We start from the raw sequence: 18,289 nt of genomic DNA on the forward strand, positions 1-18,289 counted from the left end.
CGCACATGCATACTGACTGGCACAGATGTTAGCCGTAATTGGTGATGAAAGCTAGGCTGACAGAGACAACGCAGCATAAATTGGATGGACTGACTGGCTTTTAGGTGCTTGTTAGCACAAGTGCAGCTGTGCAAATGTGCATCTAATTTGCATATACAGTTGTAACTACGCAAGCCTGTGTGGGCCATATTTGTATTCTCTAGTCAGAAAAAATACTCAATATTTCATGTATTTAAAGCAAAATATTACATATTAAAAAAAGCTTTTCCTAACATAACCATGAAACAACTGCACCACAGCCAATCCTTACTCCTGCCCATGAAGCAAGCTATATTTCTGATTCCAGCTCCTCAGAATTGTCACCATCACACACACAAAAAAGCAGCCAAAGCTATCAACACCAGGGCAGTTCCTTCAAATTATTTACGAATGCAACAGTTTCACCATGGAAGAAATCACTGGAGAGAAGGACAAAGCCAAGAAAGCATTTATTACATGTAATATATGTGCCTTCCCAACCAGAGGTTCTGGACATCAGTCTGAATTGGTTAAACTTACGCTCTCTCAGGAGATTGCATCATCTGTGAACCAAAGCTGAAGATATGTCTGCTCCACATCTAGACTGCACTATTTGGCAATTTAGATCATTTGACATCCTCCGTGAACAGATGCCGAGGTTTGTGGGCAGACAGCATTCACATATATTCTACAACTCTTGGTGCTAAAGAAAAAGGGAACGGTACCAGTCTTAAAGGATTTTTTTCGTTAAGAAGGATATTCATATCCTCACGTGGAGATAACTCTAAATGAAATCACTGAGGAAAATCTCATAGTGGATGTAAAACTCTTGTTAAAAGTGAAGTAATTACTCAACCTGATTATTTCAAAACCTCTTGGTAGTCACCTTTTTTTTCTCAACAAAAGCTGCTCAAATTTTCTAAAATGATCTTCTCTTTCCTACTGCTTGAAGTAGATTGTTAGAAGTTGTAGTAAGAGGCAGGTTGTTTCTGCCAACCTTGCAAATGGCTTTCTGACTCCCATGTACACTTGGAATGTGAGGTTCCACGAGGAAAACCCTTCCAAGGCTATTCTGCATGTCTCTCAAACTTCAGAAAAAGCACTGAAAATCTTCATCAACAGAAATGAAAGCAGCCAAAAATCTGCAGAACTGAGCATAAGACTTTGAATATTCAAGGCCAAATCACTCTAATATTTGAGCCCAAAAGATAATCCATTTGTCCAGAGTCCTTACCAGAAAGGAAGGAGGCACAATGCCATCCTAAATGGGAAGATGAACAATGATCTCCAGAAATTAATCCAGTGCCTCCCTGCTGATCTTTAACATCTCAAAAAAGAACAGATGGAAACTCATCCTTTACACACATCGGTTTTCCCTGTATTTCCAGATCTTCATGAGTGACATTAGCCAGAACTTAAAGGGAACACCATGTTCTCATAATATGGAAGCTCAACCCAGAAATAACTCATAATGTTTACAAAGGATACACAGAGTTCCTTGCAAGAAAAATGCAATTCAAACAATCTGTCCTGCCAGAAGGGGTAGAATTCAACAACTACATGTAGGCATCTCCAAGGGTCTGCACCCGAATTAGTCACCCGGTGTCCTTTTATAGTTCATGGAAAGACATAACCACTTCTAAGACACTATCTCATCCTAAAGTAGATGTCTAGAACAAGTCAGAAAAATCTTAATGCTCAGGGTGCCTATTTCTCTTTCCTGATGGAAGGTGAAACTGGTAGGACCAGCACAGATGTGGGTTTCTGTGTAAAAAACCATGTGAAATTGGCCAAGAGAAATCTTACATGATACAACACCCCAGATGATTCATGTTTCCCACTACCCTCAGTGTTCTCCTAGTCTGGGCTTTGCAAATGCTAAGGTGAAGATAAAGGGAAACTTCAAGTACAACAATCTTCAGCAGTTCTTTATGCGACTCGTAGTCCCAACAGAACATCTGTAACGTCTACTGACTGGAGCTCTGCCATTGTCCTTTCTACAGATCTTCTTAACATAAAGTGTTTCCATAAAAATCCACAAACTACTAGAATTTAAAACTTGCAGTAGAAGAGTACAAGGTATGTATAAGGTTCCACAAATAAGCAGGCTGATAAACTGAATGCTGATGCTCTTTACAGTTGCCTAAGAATGTGTTCATGACATTATCTTAGTAGTCAGACTAACAACAAGTTCTTAGTTATAGATTTAGTAATGTACCCCTATCCTCAATATTAAAACATCTGTTAAAACTTCAGAGACCCGGCCCTAACTTACTCCCTTTCCCCCACATTAAAACTTCTCCAGGCAGCTACCTACAGGAGCAGAAAGCACCCTCCTTAACTGATGGGCACATCTTTAGTCAAGGACACCTAATTCCACCTTCCTAGCATCCTAAGGTATTAGTTAAGCAAAGGTGATAACAAACTCCAAGACAGGTTTCTGAAGATCACTTTACAAATACAAAAATAGGCAGTCTCCCTAAATTAAACACTGACCCCACCACACCACCTCACTCAACATTTTCTAGCTGCTTTTTCTATCTCCTCCCTTCAAATGTCCTGTACCCTGTAACAATACACCTTGTCTAAAATCCACTTCAGTCCCATAAGGGTCTCACAGGAGCTTCTGGAGGCTCAGCAGGTCTAGAACGCAGGTATTACATGTTCAGGTTAACATGAGATGTGTATGGCCTTATTTTAGGTTCTAGATTTTTTCAGTCTTGGCCAGTTGCTCTGTTTTCTGGCATGGATGCTTTGACCCAGCTGCTAAACCCATCGCTGCCTGTCCTGCTGCCAGTTACTAGAGCATGGACTCCGGATGGAGACAGTTGGGTCTCACGGCACTAACAGTAAATTGGCCAAGGAAGCAGAACTTCTGAAGGCAGGTCGTCTGACAGGTTTTTTTGAGTGGGTGCAATGAAGAAAGGATGTTTTGGTTTTGTTATCTAAAATAAAAGTATCCAATTTTCTAATTTTCCTCAATTGGTCAATTATTGCAGCCTGCAAATAACACAGAGGTTTCTCAAGGATAATTACTAAAAGTTCTATGGGCAAGTACAGCCTAACACCACAATGAGCCCAGAGAGAACACATTTCAGTAGTTAATATTTTGGTATTGGATACAACCTGTGAAAGCCTTTAACTGTACTAGAATATCATAAGATCATAATGTTAGAACCAATCTAATTGAAAACAATCTGTCTTTGCTTCCTTCATTTAATGATAAGAAGGCCTGCCCCACAAAACTGTTTGTACAAGTAAGATGTACTCAATCACACCACTACAGTTCATGTTTGAACTATTTTGATCAGGATTTTGAACTTGTATTTTGAGTTTGTTCCTTGATGTTGTCATCAAAATACTTATCAGTCTTACTGTTGTTAAGATGTTGCTGTTCAGTTGCAGTACTTCAACAGGTGCTACTTACTTTTGTCTCAGGCTCTGATGTTTAGTGTCATTTTCAGTGGGGTTTGATCAAGCACCCACTGGTAGATTTTAGAAATCTTAGCAACTATGTCAATTCTGTTTTCATGCTGATGAAAGGCTGGATTTCCTTTTTCATTTATATGGATCAAATTTTTACAAAAGTTCTCTGTCTTCCTGCTGGTTTTATGCTGGATGCTATTTAAACAGGACATTTAAATCATGTCATGAAAAATGGAAGTGCTTTCAAGAAAAGCTGGGACGCAAAGGTTAGAGGTTATTTTTATTAAAGCGTGAATTTGCTTTAGAAGGAACTTGCAAATGTATCACTTATGGTGGTAGACCTGTCTTTCCTTCTTTCTAAGTGTAGCATCTAGATCCTCAAATACAAGGGGAGTATACACAAGGTAAAAGGAAACCACAGATCAGTGAGTGAATGATCCGCTCTATGATCCAACCCATTTCGTGGTGAAAGCCTTCTGGTGATAACACTTTTCACATCCCCAGGTCTTCTTTAACATGTGTTACAAATCTTCAGAATGCCCCTAACTTGGGAAATAAGCAAACACCTTCAGTAGTAAATCTGGCCAACACAATACACAAGTATTTAAAAATGGAGAAATTCCAGGTTCCCCAGCCAGGACTTGAACCTGTGACCTCCTGGCCCAGAGGCGTGAAAGGACTTTCTCGAGCCAATGATATCACTTTAAATGTTACAAACTGAAGACATGTCAAATGAATCATTTATTCAGTTCAGTCAGCTTTACATTTTTCTTGGTAAATGTTCCTGAAAACAGAGAAAGACTTCCAGGTTTCTCTGTGCGAGGACACATGAGCACATACCACTTCCACTAAGAAATGTAAGCTTGTATGTTTGTTCTGACATAATAAAGATTCAATATGCTTTTTTTTTAACCATCCGTGTTCCAATTTATAATGATAATTTAAAGTCTTTGGGATCAGAGTATGTCTTGTAGTTTCAGTTAAAGCAGGTACTTTTCAATGCATATTTAAACACATAAAAATTACCTTGTCTGGAGGAAAAAAGATGTTATGATCCAACATAATGCTCTTCAGCTTTGACTGAGGGTCATCCAAGTGACACTTAGCACCATGTTATCCATCAGGAACCTTTATATCATTTTTTTTAATGAATTTCTCAAGTTTCTTCTTAAAGCTAGTTGGGATCTGCACCCTGCTGTTGTCACAGGATTGCTGCTCCAAAATCCTGTAGTCTTAATGATCAAAATCCATCTAATTTCAAGCCTAAATACGTTCAGACTGAACTCGTTCCAATTTTTTCCTCACATCAGCACTGCTATTTAATTTAAAAGCTTGTAGGAATCCTCCATGATCATGCTGGAGTCTTACCATTTGCAGCCTTTGTTCTGCATGTAGGTTTGGCTTTTCTCGTCTTTCCTCGAAGACAGGTTCTCCACTCCCTGACCATCTTGGTAGTCCCTCTCTGTTCCTTTTAAGATGTATTCTGCTTTAAATGTAACTAGCTAGAATCTTCAGAAGCAAGTCTCGTACCTACCTGAACTTTCTCTACCAGGAACAGCTTTCCTTCCTTCTCTCAGGATTGCATGCTTGCATGACACAGATGGCTCATTGTTACCAAGTGATGAATTTTGTACACAGAATAACTCCATTATTCTGCTCTATCTTTCCACCTAAGGAGCTGCAGGTCATAGCAACAATTCTTGCTCTTGCCCTGTATTTTTTTTTTTTTTACTATTTCATTTCATTCCATTGCAATTGTTATTCTAGCAGGTGTAGTAATTCAATGCCTGGCAATGTCCCCCTGTAAGATTTGTTCTGACAAAGACATTTCAGAGATTTCCATGTCTTATAAATCAAGCTGCTGTCATGCCCTGTTTTCTTCTGAAGTCTCTTTCTGGGGTAAGCACCAGCCAGCAGTTATTTCAGCCAACATCATCAAAACCAGGCACTTTTTTTCAGTTACTGCATTTCCAAAGCAAACTCAAACAAGTAAAGACATATAAGAACAGGTTCAGGGACCTTGCAAGTAAATTATAAAAACATAAGACCCTAGCAGACACAAACAACCATATTAATGCTTCAATGAGCTTCTCTATGTAGTTTTAACTCCAGGGTTCTTGCTGCAAGTAAAACACGTACTGCTTTAGCCACAACAATATGGTTAGAGTAACACAAGCCCAAGTAAAAATCTGGGTATGATCAGAATAAAATGCTTTACTACGTGGAAAACAATACTACCAAAAGAAACATTTGTAGTAAGAAAGTTACATCCAAATTAGGCCTTGGAATAGTTTATGTGGGGGAAGAAGTTAGTATGGTGCCAGACTATCTATACCAGGGCTGACATATCTCAGACACAGCATGACATATACCTATGTGGCTTCCACTGGTCTCTTCTCCAGTTCCTGGTCCCCAGAAGCAAGTCTGTATGTCAATGACAACATTTCTCTCTATATCCATTTAGCTTTTGTAGCAACCACAAGAAGCAGCTTCTACCCGAAATATCTGAGAATAATGTCTAATTTCTAAACATGTAAACCAAATACAGTATTTTAAAAATATGACTGTCAGTGAGCATTCTTGAACATTAAGTTATATTCCCTGGAAATTCTTCAGTCCTTATTGGTACTCCGTTTCCCTTATTTATCTTAAATTGCTCATCTATTCATTTCATACCTGAGCATATAGACATATAATAACAACTCGTTCTTTGATAGTGATTCTAAATCACAACTTCCCAAATCCTTATCAAGCAAACGCATGTAAGAATATCACACTGAAAAATGCACCTGAATGTATAATACTGGCAACAAAAATCCAAACCAGTTATGGAGCCTGTTGAGTATCATGCGTGCGTGTGCACATGAACCGCATCTGTATTTTCATAGATGACTTTTAATTTGTTAGTCATGTTAAGGAACTCTGCTACCCTTAAAATGCCCTCCTTTTTCCACCAAGGTTCTAAATTGCCAGTCACTGATAGTTCCAGCTGAAGGAAATGGGTTCTTAAGTGCCAAAAAATAAAAGCAACGACATTTTCAAAATCTCGACTGTAATGATTTCCCCTTAATTATTGAGAAAAATTTCCATTAGTTCTTGAAGGGTTAGGTTGTTTTGTTCTTTCTTATGTTAGTAGCTGTAGTATAAATAAAAGGGATTAAACTGATTAAGTATTTCAGGTTTTGTTCCAAGAACTGACACGGACGTTTCCTTACCTGACTCTTTCATAGGACACAGTGCGCACTGCATGCCCCAGGCTTCACCGTATAGGCAACAGCACTCGGTATATGTAGTCTGCTTTCCAACCAGAGGTCGACTACAGACAAAATCATCACTTAGATGCTGCCAGCAAAGATCCTGGTAGACCTCAGTTTCTTCAGTTTGTTCTGATGGAGAAGACAGTATTAGATCATCATCACAGCACTGTTATTTAAAAAAAGATACTCGCATAGTGCACAATTTTCTAAACTTAGATTAGAAAAATAACCTAGCTTTACAGACTTTGCAGAATACAAATTTAAGCTTATAAGTCATGACCATTTTTAAGTGTCTGAAGTGGCTCATCCCTTGAGTGTTCAGCTCTGCAAAAATCTTAAAAGGTTCTGATTTGGCACTGTTAGGCCCATTTAAAAGCACATTGGGTTGGACCCCCAAGAAATAAAACTCCCTAAATCAGCAGTCATTGCTGAATGCTTAATGCTGACTCAGCTCTGCTCTCATGGAATTTAAGAGAGCTTGACGAAAACCAGTGTTAGGAAGAGGTGAATATTTGGGGAACTCCATCCATGGAATGAATCTTTAAAAGTTGTTATTTTGCTTTTCTTATATTGCCATCAATGGCATCTGAAAGAACTTCTACAGTTAGGGCAGAACTGAACAAAAATTTTACGTGGGCTCAACGGGAGACTGGACAAATACTTGGAAGAGAGTCCCATTAACTAACAGACAAACTACATCAGGCTCAGGAAATCCCCTGAGCTGAAAATAGCTGGAGGCTGAGAGAGTGCTGGGGAGGGTGAGGAGAAGTATTGTTTATCTGCTCTTCTGGTCCCTAGTCCTCCGCTTACAGCTATTGTTAGAGACAGAATACTGCTGTGAACTACTGTCACATTCTTATGAACATTAACAAAAACATGTATTTTTGTTAAAGCTGGAATATTTCAGAGGCATACTAGTTCTGACAAAGATCTCAGTAGGAACAATTCCTAGTCCTAGCAATCTCTGATCACTGCTGATTGGAGGGAGACGAACTGTAAAACTTAATCTTCCACTTGGAATGTAAAAACTTCGGCACAATTGTTTTGTAAAGACATCTGCAAGGTTTTGATTTTGTTCCAACATACAGTGAAAAGTAAGTGTTGTCACAAACCAAGGTTCTGTTTTGTCTGTGCATATCTATTTACTGCATTTTTACATGATGCACTGGTGTACGGGTGAGCATGGAATTGAAACCTAGCTCAAGAGTAAAATGCTGAGTTCTGAAAGTGCAGAAGTGATCAGAATTTAGATACCTATTCTACTAAGAACTTGCGAGAACGCACAGTGAAGAGCAGCAGAGAGTCTCTGCAACCAACTCCAAATTTTGCTGGCAGCAAAGGAACCGGCCTGCCCCCTCCTCCTCCGCATTAGGGAGGTCTTTGCCAGTAGTGTTACAAGGACTGAGCACTTTGTGCTGGGTGAGAAGATCACTGCTGTATCAGCCCCAATGTTGCATGACGGAAGACCCTTTAGGCCTTTGCATTCTCTTCGTATCCTGGATGAACCCAAAGGACAATCCTGCTCTTGGCTTGTTTAACTGAAGATTGAACAATAGAAGTGCTGTGGTTCTTTCACAGTTTCAGGCAAGAGGATGACCACATTACTCCTCAAAAGTATCAGTCATAATTTGGAGTGACTAAAGCAGGCATTCAGTCTGTATTCATTCCCATTTCCTTTCACAGAGGCATCTTAGGAACATTCACTGCAAGTTGCAGGCAATAGTGGTCTGGATTTATGGCTATACAGTGCCAATATTAATCAAACCCATTGTAACATTTCTTTCAAAGATGTGTGTGGCATAGACAAAACTGTGCGGACTGCATAATGCTCTGGATTTCTGAGACGTTTCTAAGAATCTCATAATAGCTAACATTTTTTCTGAAATCAGTGTGTCCACTTGAAATTAAAAGAATGTGCAAAAATCTTATTTTAACAGTGATGCTGCAGCCCACAGCTTGAACATGTGAGCTCGATATACCCTCAATATTAATCAATTGAAAGCACAGATAGAATTTCAGCTATTTCTTCCTATATCGTGTTATTCCTTGCTTTGTTAGAAGCAGTCAGTCACTCCGAACTGAATCTCCAGAGTTAGCCCACAGCCAAACCCCAGCCTTAGTGAGACAGCAAGCAGGCTGTGCCTCATTACCTAGGAGGCTGTACGAGGCAGACGCAGAGCTGGTGAATCGGGGGGCTGAAGACTCCCCCAGCCCAAGCCTAATCTCATTAATACTTCCATCAGTCTCCTGTCTGCATTGGCAAAGCGGAGCCCTGTGGAGTCCTACATCATGATGCCTTCTGGATCAACAGATGATGGTCCAAGCATTGCCTTCCAAAATCCTCCAAAAGAGCAGGCTCATCCAAGCACGACCCAGTCTAAGCTTACTGGGGTCTGTAGCCATGTCAGCACCACCTCGTAGAGGCGTACTCACTTCAGTAATATGTATAATGGATCATACCACTTGAATCTGCTGGTCTGATGCATCGCTTTTCTGTTGCGTCCAGAACCATTGGGTGTGTACAGAAACAGTTGTAAGATCCTTCTGTGTTAATGCACTGGCCATCAATACAGCTGTTTGGGTCCTGACATTCATCCGTGTCTTTAAAATGGAAGGAAATGTATCAAGGAGAGCCAGCACAAAGCAGTCGCATTGTGTTAATCCATGTTTATATTTTCCTATATTAGGAGCAGATTGCCCTGCATGCCTTCTGTTAATTACCACAAATACCAATTGCTGGCAGCAAAATCCTGCCTGTGCCCATGGAGAAGGACAGACAGATCAGCAGGATGCTGACCTCTAATCCTCAAGTACTAGAGAGGATCTGGATGAGGAGGCTTGCTGGGGGGGTTGGAGTGCCAGGCATACCCTGCGTCCGGCACAGCTGCAGCTGCTTCCCACCTTCCTACCCCCTTCAGGACAGTACCAGAAGGCATTAGAGGTGGGCATACTCTCTGAGACTCTTCATGAGCTGGTCAGGTGAAGGGATCACCTTACCTAACCACAGTAGTTCTATTCATTAGTTTGTCTTGGAGAGGAAAAGCAGAAATTTAGCTCAAAGGGAAGAGAAGGCCATTTTACTCCAAATGAATTGCAATAAAGCAGCAGAAACCCCACCCTTTGTAAAGAACAACCATAGAATCCCAAGGTGAAAGGCTCTCTTATTGAGTTGCAAAAATTACTTCCTTTCATTATGCTATTCTGCACATTATACATGGTTTTCTGCTTACAAAGCAAAAGCCAGCATCACAGTTATGAGTAATTTTCAGTTGAACACCAGAACCAAAGGAGTACAAGGTTGTGCAGGCTAAAATTGGCTTATCAATGACCTGAACTGTAATTTCACGTTGCATATTAACTCCTTGTGGAAAATACCTGTCCTCGGGAAAAAAAGAAAACAACCTGCGTTAATTTGATTTATTATAGTAAAACCAGCACACTTACCAAATGGAGGGTGAGCTTCAGCATACAGGCTTTCACTGCTCACCCGTGTACAAAGAACAGAAGGCTAAATTGTACCTTGACAGAGCGAAGCGGCTGTGTGCATGGGAGGGAGCCACCTCCGATCACTTTGTGCTGCCTGCATGAAGGCTGGCAGCAGCTCTAGACTACGCACTCAAAGGAACACAAGGAGCTGTTTTGGAGATGCGAACTCCTGGGAGCAATTTGCTGAAAAGGGAAGCAAATAAAGCAAACCCTGCTCTACATGCCATCACCATGTCAGCCAGAATTGCTGCCCAGCCAAGCAGAAGGGAAGGGAAATGACCCAATGCCTCTTAAAAAGCTGCTACAGGAGTTCGAAGACTCAGTGTTCCTCCCCTTGCTGGGAATACTGCAGTTCTGATGGGAATCCTGCTGTACGAGTCTGCTTGTTTTGCCCATCTGCATACCATTATAGTGACAAGACCACTTTAAATGAACTTACCAAAGCACTGGAGCTTAACAGGGTCATAGTATGTGCCTTGTTTGCAGTAGCACTCGTAACCTGGCTGTGTATTCAAACAGAAACCATTTTTACAGATTTCTTGTCCAAAGAGTTGGCATTCATCAGCATCTGGGGAGAAAACATTAAAGGCTGTGTTACCGTAATTATTACGAGGCCATGCAGAGGAACAAGATGGAATAAAGCCTATACAGTTCTCTGTTCAACCAAACTGCACTTTAAACAGAGGGGCCCAGGAGCACAGATATTCACGGGGCAAAAAAAAAAAAAAAAAAAAAAGGGTGTGGAAGAGGCTACGGTGTGTTTGTAGCCAGAATGGGAAAGGGAAAACTGGTGAACCATGACTTTCCCTTTCCCTTGTCAGAGTAAATCCTGTGGCACACAGAGCCTGGAAGAATCTGCAGCTCCCTTTTCTTTCCTTTGGTACCACATTGCTCTTAGCTCCAAGCAAAACAAAGAATATGGCCTGTATTTTCCAGTTTGCTTTACCCAAGGGATTTCTGCCATGGATCTAATTTAATTACACCATCTAACAGCAAAACTAACTAAGCAGTTACGCTTATGGATGGACTTTGTGACTGCTCTCCTGCACAGTTTGGTGACTCTGCTGTGCATGGCAGGGAATCTTCATATCTGCACTGCTTGTGACTTCGTTTTTCACACGACTTCTGTGGAGACTTCCCACCAAGGAGGAACAATTGTGTCTGTTGCTAAATATAAGGCTGCAACTACTATAGACCTAGTGACAGCAGACAAAGAGGATCCACCGCACTTTCAAATGAGGCTAAACGTTTTCAGGGAGGTTTCATGGAAAATATATGCCAACTCATACATAGCTTTTCATAGTTGTACACAATTTTTCCCAGTCTTGTATTTACGTTTTTGTTACTGTTGGAATTCCATTCACTTCCTTTTTTCCAACCTACTTTTCATTTGCTAGACCTACCTAGAATGGTCTGTTAAAGCTAGGCTGGTATTAAAAATGGCAATAAAAAGGACAACGTGAAAGTAGGTGATTCTCCTCTCAATACTAATTGTCTTAATCCACTGTCTTCTATTGATTTATTCCCCATTTGCTCTGGGGCAACACAGATTTTAGCCCAAAGCTGTCATTTCCAGCTGTACAGCAGTTTTAAAAGTGAACTATTCAAATGATTACTTTTTCCAGAATAACTGAAAGTGCTATAAAGCTATTTATTTTTGCAGCCACTCTTCCATGCACTAAATGTTTTCAAACATTAAATATTTTAAGTTTGACTGTTTAGCAGCAAGAAAAATGCAAAGATTAGTAAGAAATGTCATGTACACGTCTGTCCTTTTCCTGTGGAACATGGATTTGTGTCTGGCAAAAAATGGGAGAGCCTGGGAGCAGAGTCAAGGAAGGCAAGCTGAGTATATTTACTTCTGACAGATAATTCCAATCAAGAAAATAGGAGTTCCTCCTACAAGCAGAAGCTTGTGGACAAAAGCAACGGGAACATATGAGTTAATGTAACAGAGAAAGATCACATTACTAAAAGTACTTATCTGTTTATTGTTTGTCCTTTGCGCTATTCCTAAGGTTATTACAAAATAAATTTACTGAAAACAGAAAAAGTGTTATTATGGCAAGGATTTGTGAAAGATATTTCCAGATGAGTTATTTCCATGCTTCGATATTTATGGCAGCTAGAGGTATTATCAACTCTGAGGTAGCACGACAAAAACAATGCAGATTTTCTCTGAGACACATTTGGACGTACTGTACACACAGCATGTCCCAAATCTACATTGTGAAGATACACAGAAATCCTAGATCTGGAAAGATAAACAACACACTTAAACAATCCCTGAACAAAAATACTCTCAGAGATTATCAGGTCTCCTTTCAGATGAGCTCTGTGACAGCGTTCTGGCTTGTCCTGATGTAAATTGTCAGTCTGTCCAAGGTCCCTGCTACTCTCAGGTCTGGATTCATCCCATGGCACTTTGTTCTCTACTCCAAGTTGGTGGACAAAGCAGCACCTCCAGAGAGTGGAGGTCTTACGCGAGTTACCCCATTTAAATGCCCACATTAGTTTGAATTGATTTGGGTATTAGTGCTTTATAACCTTTAGTATCCTTCCCACGTGCCATTACTTTCCAGGTGCAAAGAAACACCTGATGAGGATAACACAAAAAAATATGAGTAGGACAGAGGACTAAACTCGGCCACGGTGTACTCACTAACTCGACAGGAAAACCGACCAAGTAGTGTCCTACTCAGTGAGGAAGGAGAGTTTGAAACAGTACATGTAACAATTGTTAGGAAAAAACCCAGAGATATTTCAAATCACACCAATTTTTGTCATCTCTCAGAATTAGGTCTGACAGATTAGTGGTTTAGCTAGAAGCAACTGTGACAAATGCTCATCTATCAACCATGTGATACTATGCCTCTATTAAGGTCTTTAAAAAATAGTAAATTTTACTGCATTTTCATGTGATATGAACACAGAGTACTTTCTACATTTAGTTCTTGATTTGTAAAACAAGAATTCCACTAAAAAAATAGATAAAATGCACGCTTTTCTAAAGATCTTGTAGCTGCTATGTAACCCAAAAGATAACGCGTTGACTTCATTTTAACTAACACAAATGCAGTGTGTTTATGCCAAGGAAAATTAATCTCACAAATTATTAATATTGATGGCTACTTCTCAAACTTGAAAAGGAATTTTGCTGATCTCACTTTTCCTTATTAGTGATGCCAACTCCCTCCCGCCCACACCCACAAACTCCTTCTGGCACACATATTTCTCTACAATCTTTTATTCAATAATTACTTCATGAAGTTCTGTAATGAAAATATCCTTGCTGAACTTCTCTTCAGTTCTTATATTCATTCTCACTTGTAGGTCTAATGTCTAACAGAACTTTTCTTCTCTCTCCCAACTCCCTATACATTTATTTACAAATTTAAGGTGGCTTCGCATTTCATATGTAAATGATTATTTGAGGTTTGTGGTCTCAGCACCTACTCTCACAATATCTAACACTTTGCGTAAATTAAACCAGAATATTACAGAGACTGTATAACTGACATTCTTAACAATCTGTCAAATGATGATTTTCAGTAATGTTTCATATCACAAGCTGCTTTTGTCACCTAATAAAATTTGAATTAGTATGTTTACGTTGCTGGCTCACATTTCTAGTCAATCAACTACCAGAACTTCTGGAATAATTAAACTTAATACAAATCAGTACTGACCTTTGTAATTCTGAGCAAGAAGCCCGTAAGATGATTCTCCAGAGGGAATGAAACCTTTTCCTTCAGGACACAAATCAGTAAATTCAGCTAGGAGAGACAGAAAACAAAAAATTATGTTAAGAAAAAGTTACTCACATACGTATGTGTTACAGATGTGTTTCAGAGTATTTTGAGAAATCCGAGGCGACGTTTTGCCTTATTCACGTCTATCAGGCAATCATGCACAGCTTGAGCTAAATGGGGGATGCTAACACTACAGCCCGACTTTCCCCTGCTCTCAGTTTGCAGAGCTAACTTTAAAAAAAACCTAGCTCGGGTACCCACAGCATCACAGAGCTCCGTGCAAACTCATTTCTCTTGCTCCTTGGCAGGAGAATGCAGTCCTTACTGGGTTTCATGGTGCACTGCAGTTGTAACAGTACCAGTAGCCAAGTTATCTTAATTAAAGCTAGCATGGGCCTCTCTGAGCTACACTACAAGCTGCAATCTAGACATACCCCAACTGAGATGCAAACCCCTGCCCACATTCTTCAGACCTTATACAGGAAAAAACCCTAATTGTCTGCAACAGAAGAACATGGTGTGGATTACAGAGGGAAATTATTTAAAGTGTCTTGGAGACTATACAGAATCAAATAAACCTATCCAAGCAGAGAGGCTCTTTTTGTAACGCGTCTCACTTCGGTTTCATTGATTCTAAAGTATAGTTAAAACAGGAATTAAACATGATGATACATTTGTGTGAAAAGTAATCTTTAGTGTTTGATCTCAGAAAATTTACACATGTTCTCTCTTACATGATTTTTTCCAGCTGGATTCTGAATTTCAGCCATCACTGTTTATGTTTCAAGTACCGTTTTCAGTATTTGTGACAAATATCATATGGCTGTGTTTTTCTAATTTAATATTTAGAGGTTAAACAATGGTCTGCAGACAACATGATTAACTGAATTGTTCAGTAAGTAGCAAAATGTAAAACTGATGTCATAATATCTATCAGTAATTCATAGTGCTGTAGAAACAACATTACAAAGAATACCCGCAGACTCAAAACCCACTGTAATGCTTATCTTTTTTTCCAGCTTGTGGGAAAAATCTAACATCTGGGAAGAGCTTCTGTGAGAATCCGTCTTTGTTTAAAATCAGTTGGAGGTAATGCTGTTCAGTAACAGGCTGTTTTTATCCCTAGGGTAACTGCAGTGTAGCCAATGGATTTGCACCAGGTATGAATTATTCCTAGTAACTTTTACTCCATGGAACTCTCCCCTGGATAAGTCATGACTAAATACTACAGAATATGGGATTTAATGGGCCAGCCTTCTCTGAACGCCTACTGTTAACGTAAGCACAACGCTTCAAAAGTTTGCAAAGGGACAGAAGGCCTCCTCTTACCAGTTCCAAAGACAGGGCATGGGAAGATTTCACAGTTATCACCCCAGCCAGCACCCAAGGTACAGCAGCATTCTTGTTTGGTTACATTGGACGTGAGCACATTGTCACAGAAATTAGCGTCGTTCAGATTGTAGTAGCACTCCTTCTTTCCATCTTCATGTTGATCAGCCTCTATTGGTAATTCTAAAGGTGAAAAGAAAACACAAATCACCTAAGATGACAGGTGAAATGAATCAGTTCTACACGAGAATGAGGAGAGCCACAGTACCTCAATTTCACCAGAGTGAAGGGCAGCATCGTCAGGCAGGAAAGAAAATGGTTAAATACAAATTTCGGTTTAACTTCTTTGTTCATAGGAAGAATGATGAAAGTTTATAACCTTCCTTTGACTTTTTCAGACCTGTTCTCCAATTTGGCCACAAAGGGATTCTTCACGTTTGCACTTCTTTCATTTTTAAGCAATGCATGAACTACCTGCTCTCATGCTTATCTAACTGCCATGCCCAACTACAGACACAGTGCTTTTCATCTGTGAATCTGGAAGCTTTTAATGGAGGTGAGCAAACATCACATCTTCCTTTTAGTGATAAAGGAGATAAGGTACAAACTGAAAAGGCATGATTTTCAGAAGAATGAACATTTGCAGACCCTTTTAATTTCACTAGGAAAAAAGCACGTTCCACACATGAAAACAAGGCCCTTTATGATTTTTGCAAAAGTAACTGACTCCATAGTAAGCAGAGGAATATAATGCTGATGTCAAGTTGACTGATTCTGTGCTTTACTTTAAAACAGGCATCCAGCTGAGAAGTCGGATTTTCTGCCTTTAGCAGCTGAGCGGGTCCTCTCACAATATTTATAAGGACTGGAGGCAAAACAGTCTCTCCCATAGATCCAATAAAAAACCCTATTAATAGTCAAAGACCTTTCTAAAACAAGTACACCAAGAAGCAAGCTTGAAAAGAAATATCTAGTTAAAGCTTCTGTGTTTGCAGAACTTTGTCTAACCTTGCACTTCCACAGAAATTCTCATCAAGAGCTCAGAAGTGGGAACTATCACATAAAATTATGATTCACACTCAATCAATATGAAAAACTTTTCACAGGCCATCCATGAGGTAACCAAGTTCCAAAATTACAAATGCTCATATTTATTAATCAAAACCAAAATTTTGTTCAGGAACTTAAGACAGATAAATCTTGAGGCGACTAGTTTATTTCCTTTTCATTTTGGGAAATTCTTTATGTTTAGCACCTAACAAATGTTTAATTCACAAAAACCTACTAAAAATTATTGCACGTTGGCTGATTTTCCATTGTTTGAGATTACATTCATTTCTACTCAGGCCCTCACACAATATGCTGAGCTTGAGACATTTCTTAAGTAACGCATGTGTCCAGGCAGGAATCAAAACCCTGTTTTATACCTGAGCAACAGTGCATTTCAAAATGCTAGAAGATTAGTAAGACCCAAAGAATTGTGGGGTGTAAGAGTTTGTTTGCCTTGCCATTCTTTTCAAGAAAAAGCTTAAGGCTGTCCCACTTAAAAGTATTGGTGTATCTGCAAGAGCCAAGTTCACTTGACCACCTCATCTGTCCGCATCTCCTGGTTGGCTCTTGGAGGTCACGCTCAGCCTCTTTATGCATTATGGGATGGATCTTCTTCTAGTCCCATCCACTTAAAATATAAGGGCTGTGAGGCGGGAGCTTGAAGATAGCAATTGTCCAACAAATGCTGAAGGAATTAGATGAACTCCAGCTCTTGGTTACCCCTCAAGCCTGTTATCCCTCCCCACCCACATTCCCCCAGCAGATGGGGGCAAGGCAGCTGTACTGAGCGTGCAAATACTAGGCCCGTTTTGAGAAAAGCAGGTTTAAAAATGCAAGTATGGATTGCCTCTCATTGCACTTTAATAGTATGAACGTGTCTAATAGTTCTTTTGACTTCTGATTCCAATCAGACAGTTGGATTTATTTATATTTTCCTCAGGAAAGTACCTATTTCTGCTTTGGGAGGTTGAGGGGCTGGCAGACACCTCTATTCAAATTTAGTACAGTGTTGCCACCTACAAGGCAAACTTGCCTTTGCTGTTTCACCAATATAAAGGGAACACCCAGCTGAGCGCTTATTTCATCTTTGTTAGTGTAGCCTGTGGTTTCCCCCCATCAGATAATTCCAATTTTCCATAATGTGCTGAATTTCATGAAGTGCGGTGGTTTTGCGGTATCAGCTACTATCCAATAGGAACTACGCTAAGACTATCATGTGTCACAGAAACGCAACTGAACTAAATCTGTTATTCCAAGGTGAGAGAGCAGTACTTCAGCCATCAAATTATACATTTTCCTTGGCCATTTGCCATCTGTCTAACTGAATCAAGGCCAAATCTTCAACAGGAGAAAAAGCATGGCAGTTTTCGTGCTGTTTACCAGAGAAAGAACATCAGAAGCTGCTCCGGGAGGAAGGGGAGACAATCTCATCTTGTCATTGTTTATTCCCATTTTACATATGATGTGTTGGTCTCTCCTCCCATTATCTGTTCAGCAGCTTAAAAGTCTGTTGTTTACACAGCTGTGACTGAGGGTTAGTCAAGCAGGCGTCATGAATGTTTGGAAAGCAAATGAGACACAAATCTTTTTTCTTTTTTTAAACCAAGACCAGTCTGTGTCTACAAGCTTGTAATTTCTTTCTCATGCATTATTAACTATATAGTAAACAGATTGTTTTTGAAAGTGGTTTCACTAGGTATCTTGACAAAATATGATAGGAAATAGATACTTTTTTTTTTCATATCATTTCAGGTTTTTTGTTGTTAGAAAATGTAAAATATCTCTCTACCTAAGGCACTCTGCTAAAGCAACATAATTTTTTCAAAGTTCTCGATAAGACTGTTCTATTAACAGCCTGTAAAAGATCCTGTATAGTTGCTGTTGGATTGAACTCCGAAGTATTTATTAGAAATAGCTGTATATATCTTAGCATAACCTTGATCCAACAATATGCTTCGGCATGTCTTTGAT

General features: G+C 39.7%; 1 protein-coding gene across 8 annotated transcripts in view; it reads right to left on the reverse strand.

Moving 5' to 3' along the window:
* Positions 1-18,289, reverse strand: part of LTBP1 (latent transforming growth factor beta binding protein 1) — a 202,061-nt gene that overhangs the window by 10,979 nt on the left and 172,793 nt on the right. For 7 of the 8 annotated variants that reach the window (XM_054196709.1, XM_054196705.1, XM_054196710.1 and 4 more), the window contains 5 exons: positions 15,269-15,451; positions 13,877-13,963; positions 10,627-10,755; positions 9,162-9,302; positions 6,660-6,830 (listed from right to left, as the gene is read on the reverse strand). In XM_054196709.1, the coding sequence (XP_054052684.1) occupies positions 6,660-6,830; positions 9,162-9,302; positions 10,627-10,755; positions 13,877-13,963; positions 15,269-15,451 (711 nt within the window). The remainder of the gene's footprint in view (positions 1-6,659; positions 6,831-9,161; positions 9,303-10,626; positions 10,756-13,876; positions 13,964-15,268; positions 15,452-18,289) is intronic. The other variant, XM_054196708.1, reaches the window with a different exon arrangement.

Source organism: Rissa tridactyla, chromosome 3 (genome assembly GCF_028500815.1).
Source record: "Rissa tridactyla isolate bRisTri1 chromosome 3, bRisTri1.patW.cur.20221130, whole genome shotgun sequence".
Classification (NCBI taxonomy): Eukaryota; Metazoa; Chordata; class Aves; order Charadriiformes; family Laridae; genus Rissa; species Rissa tridactyla.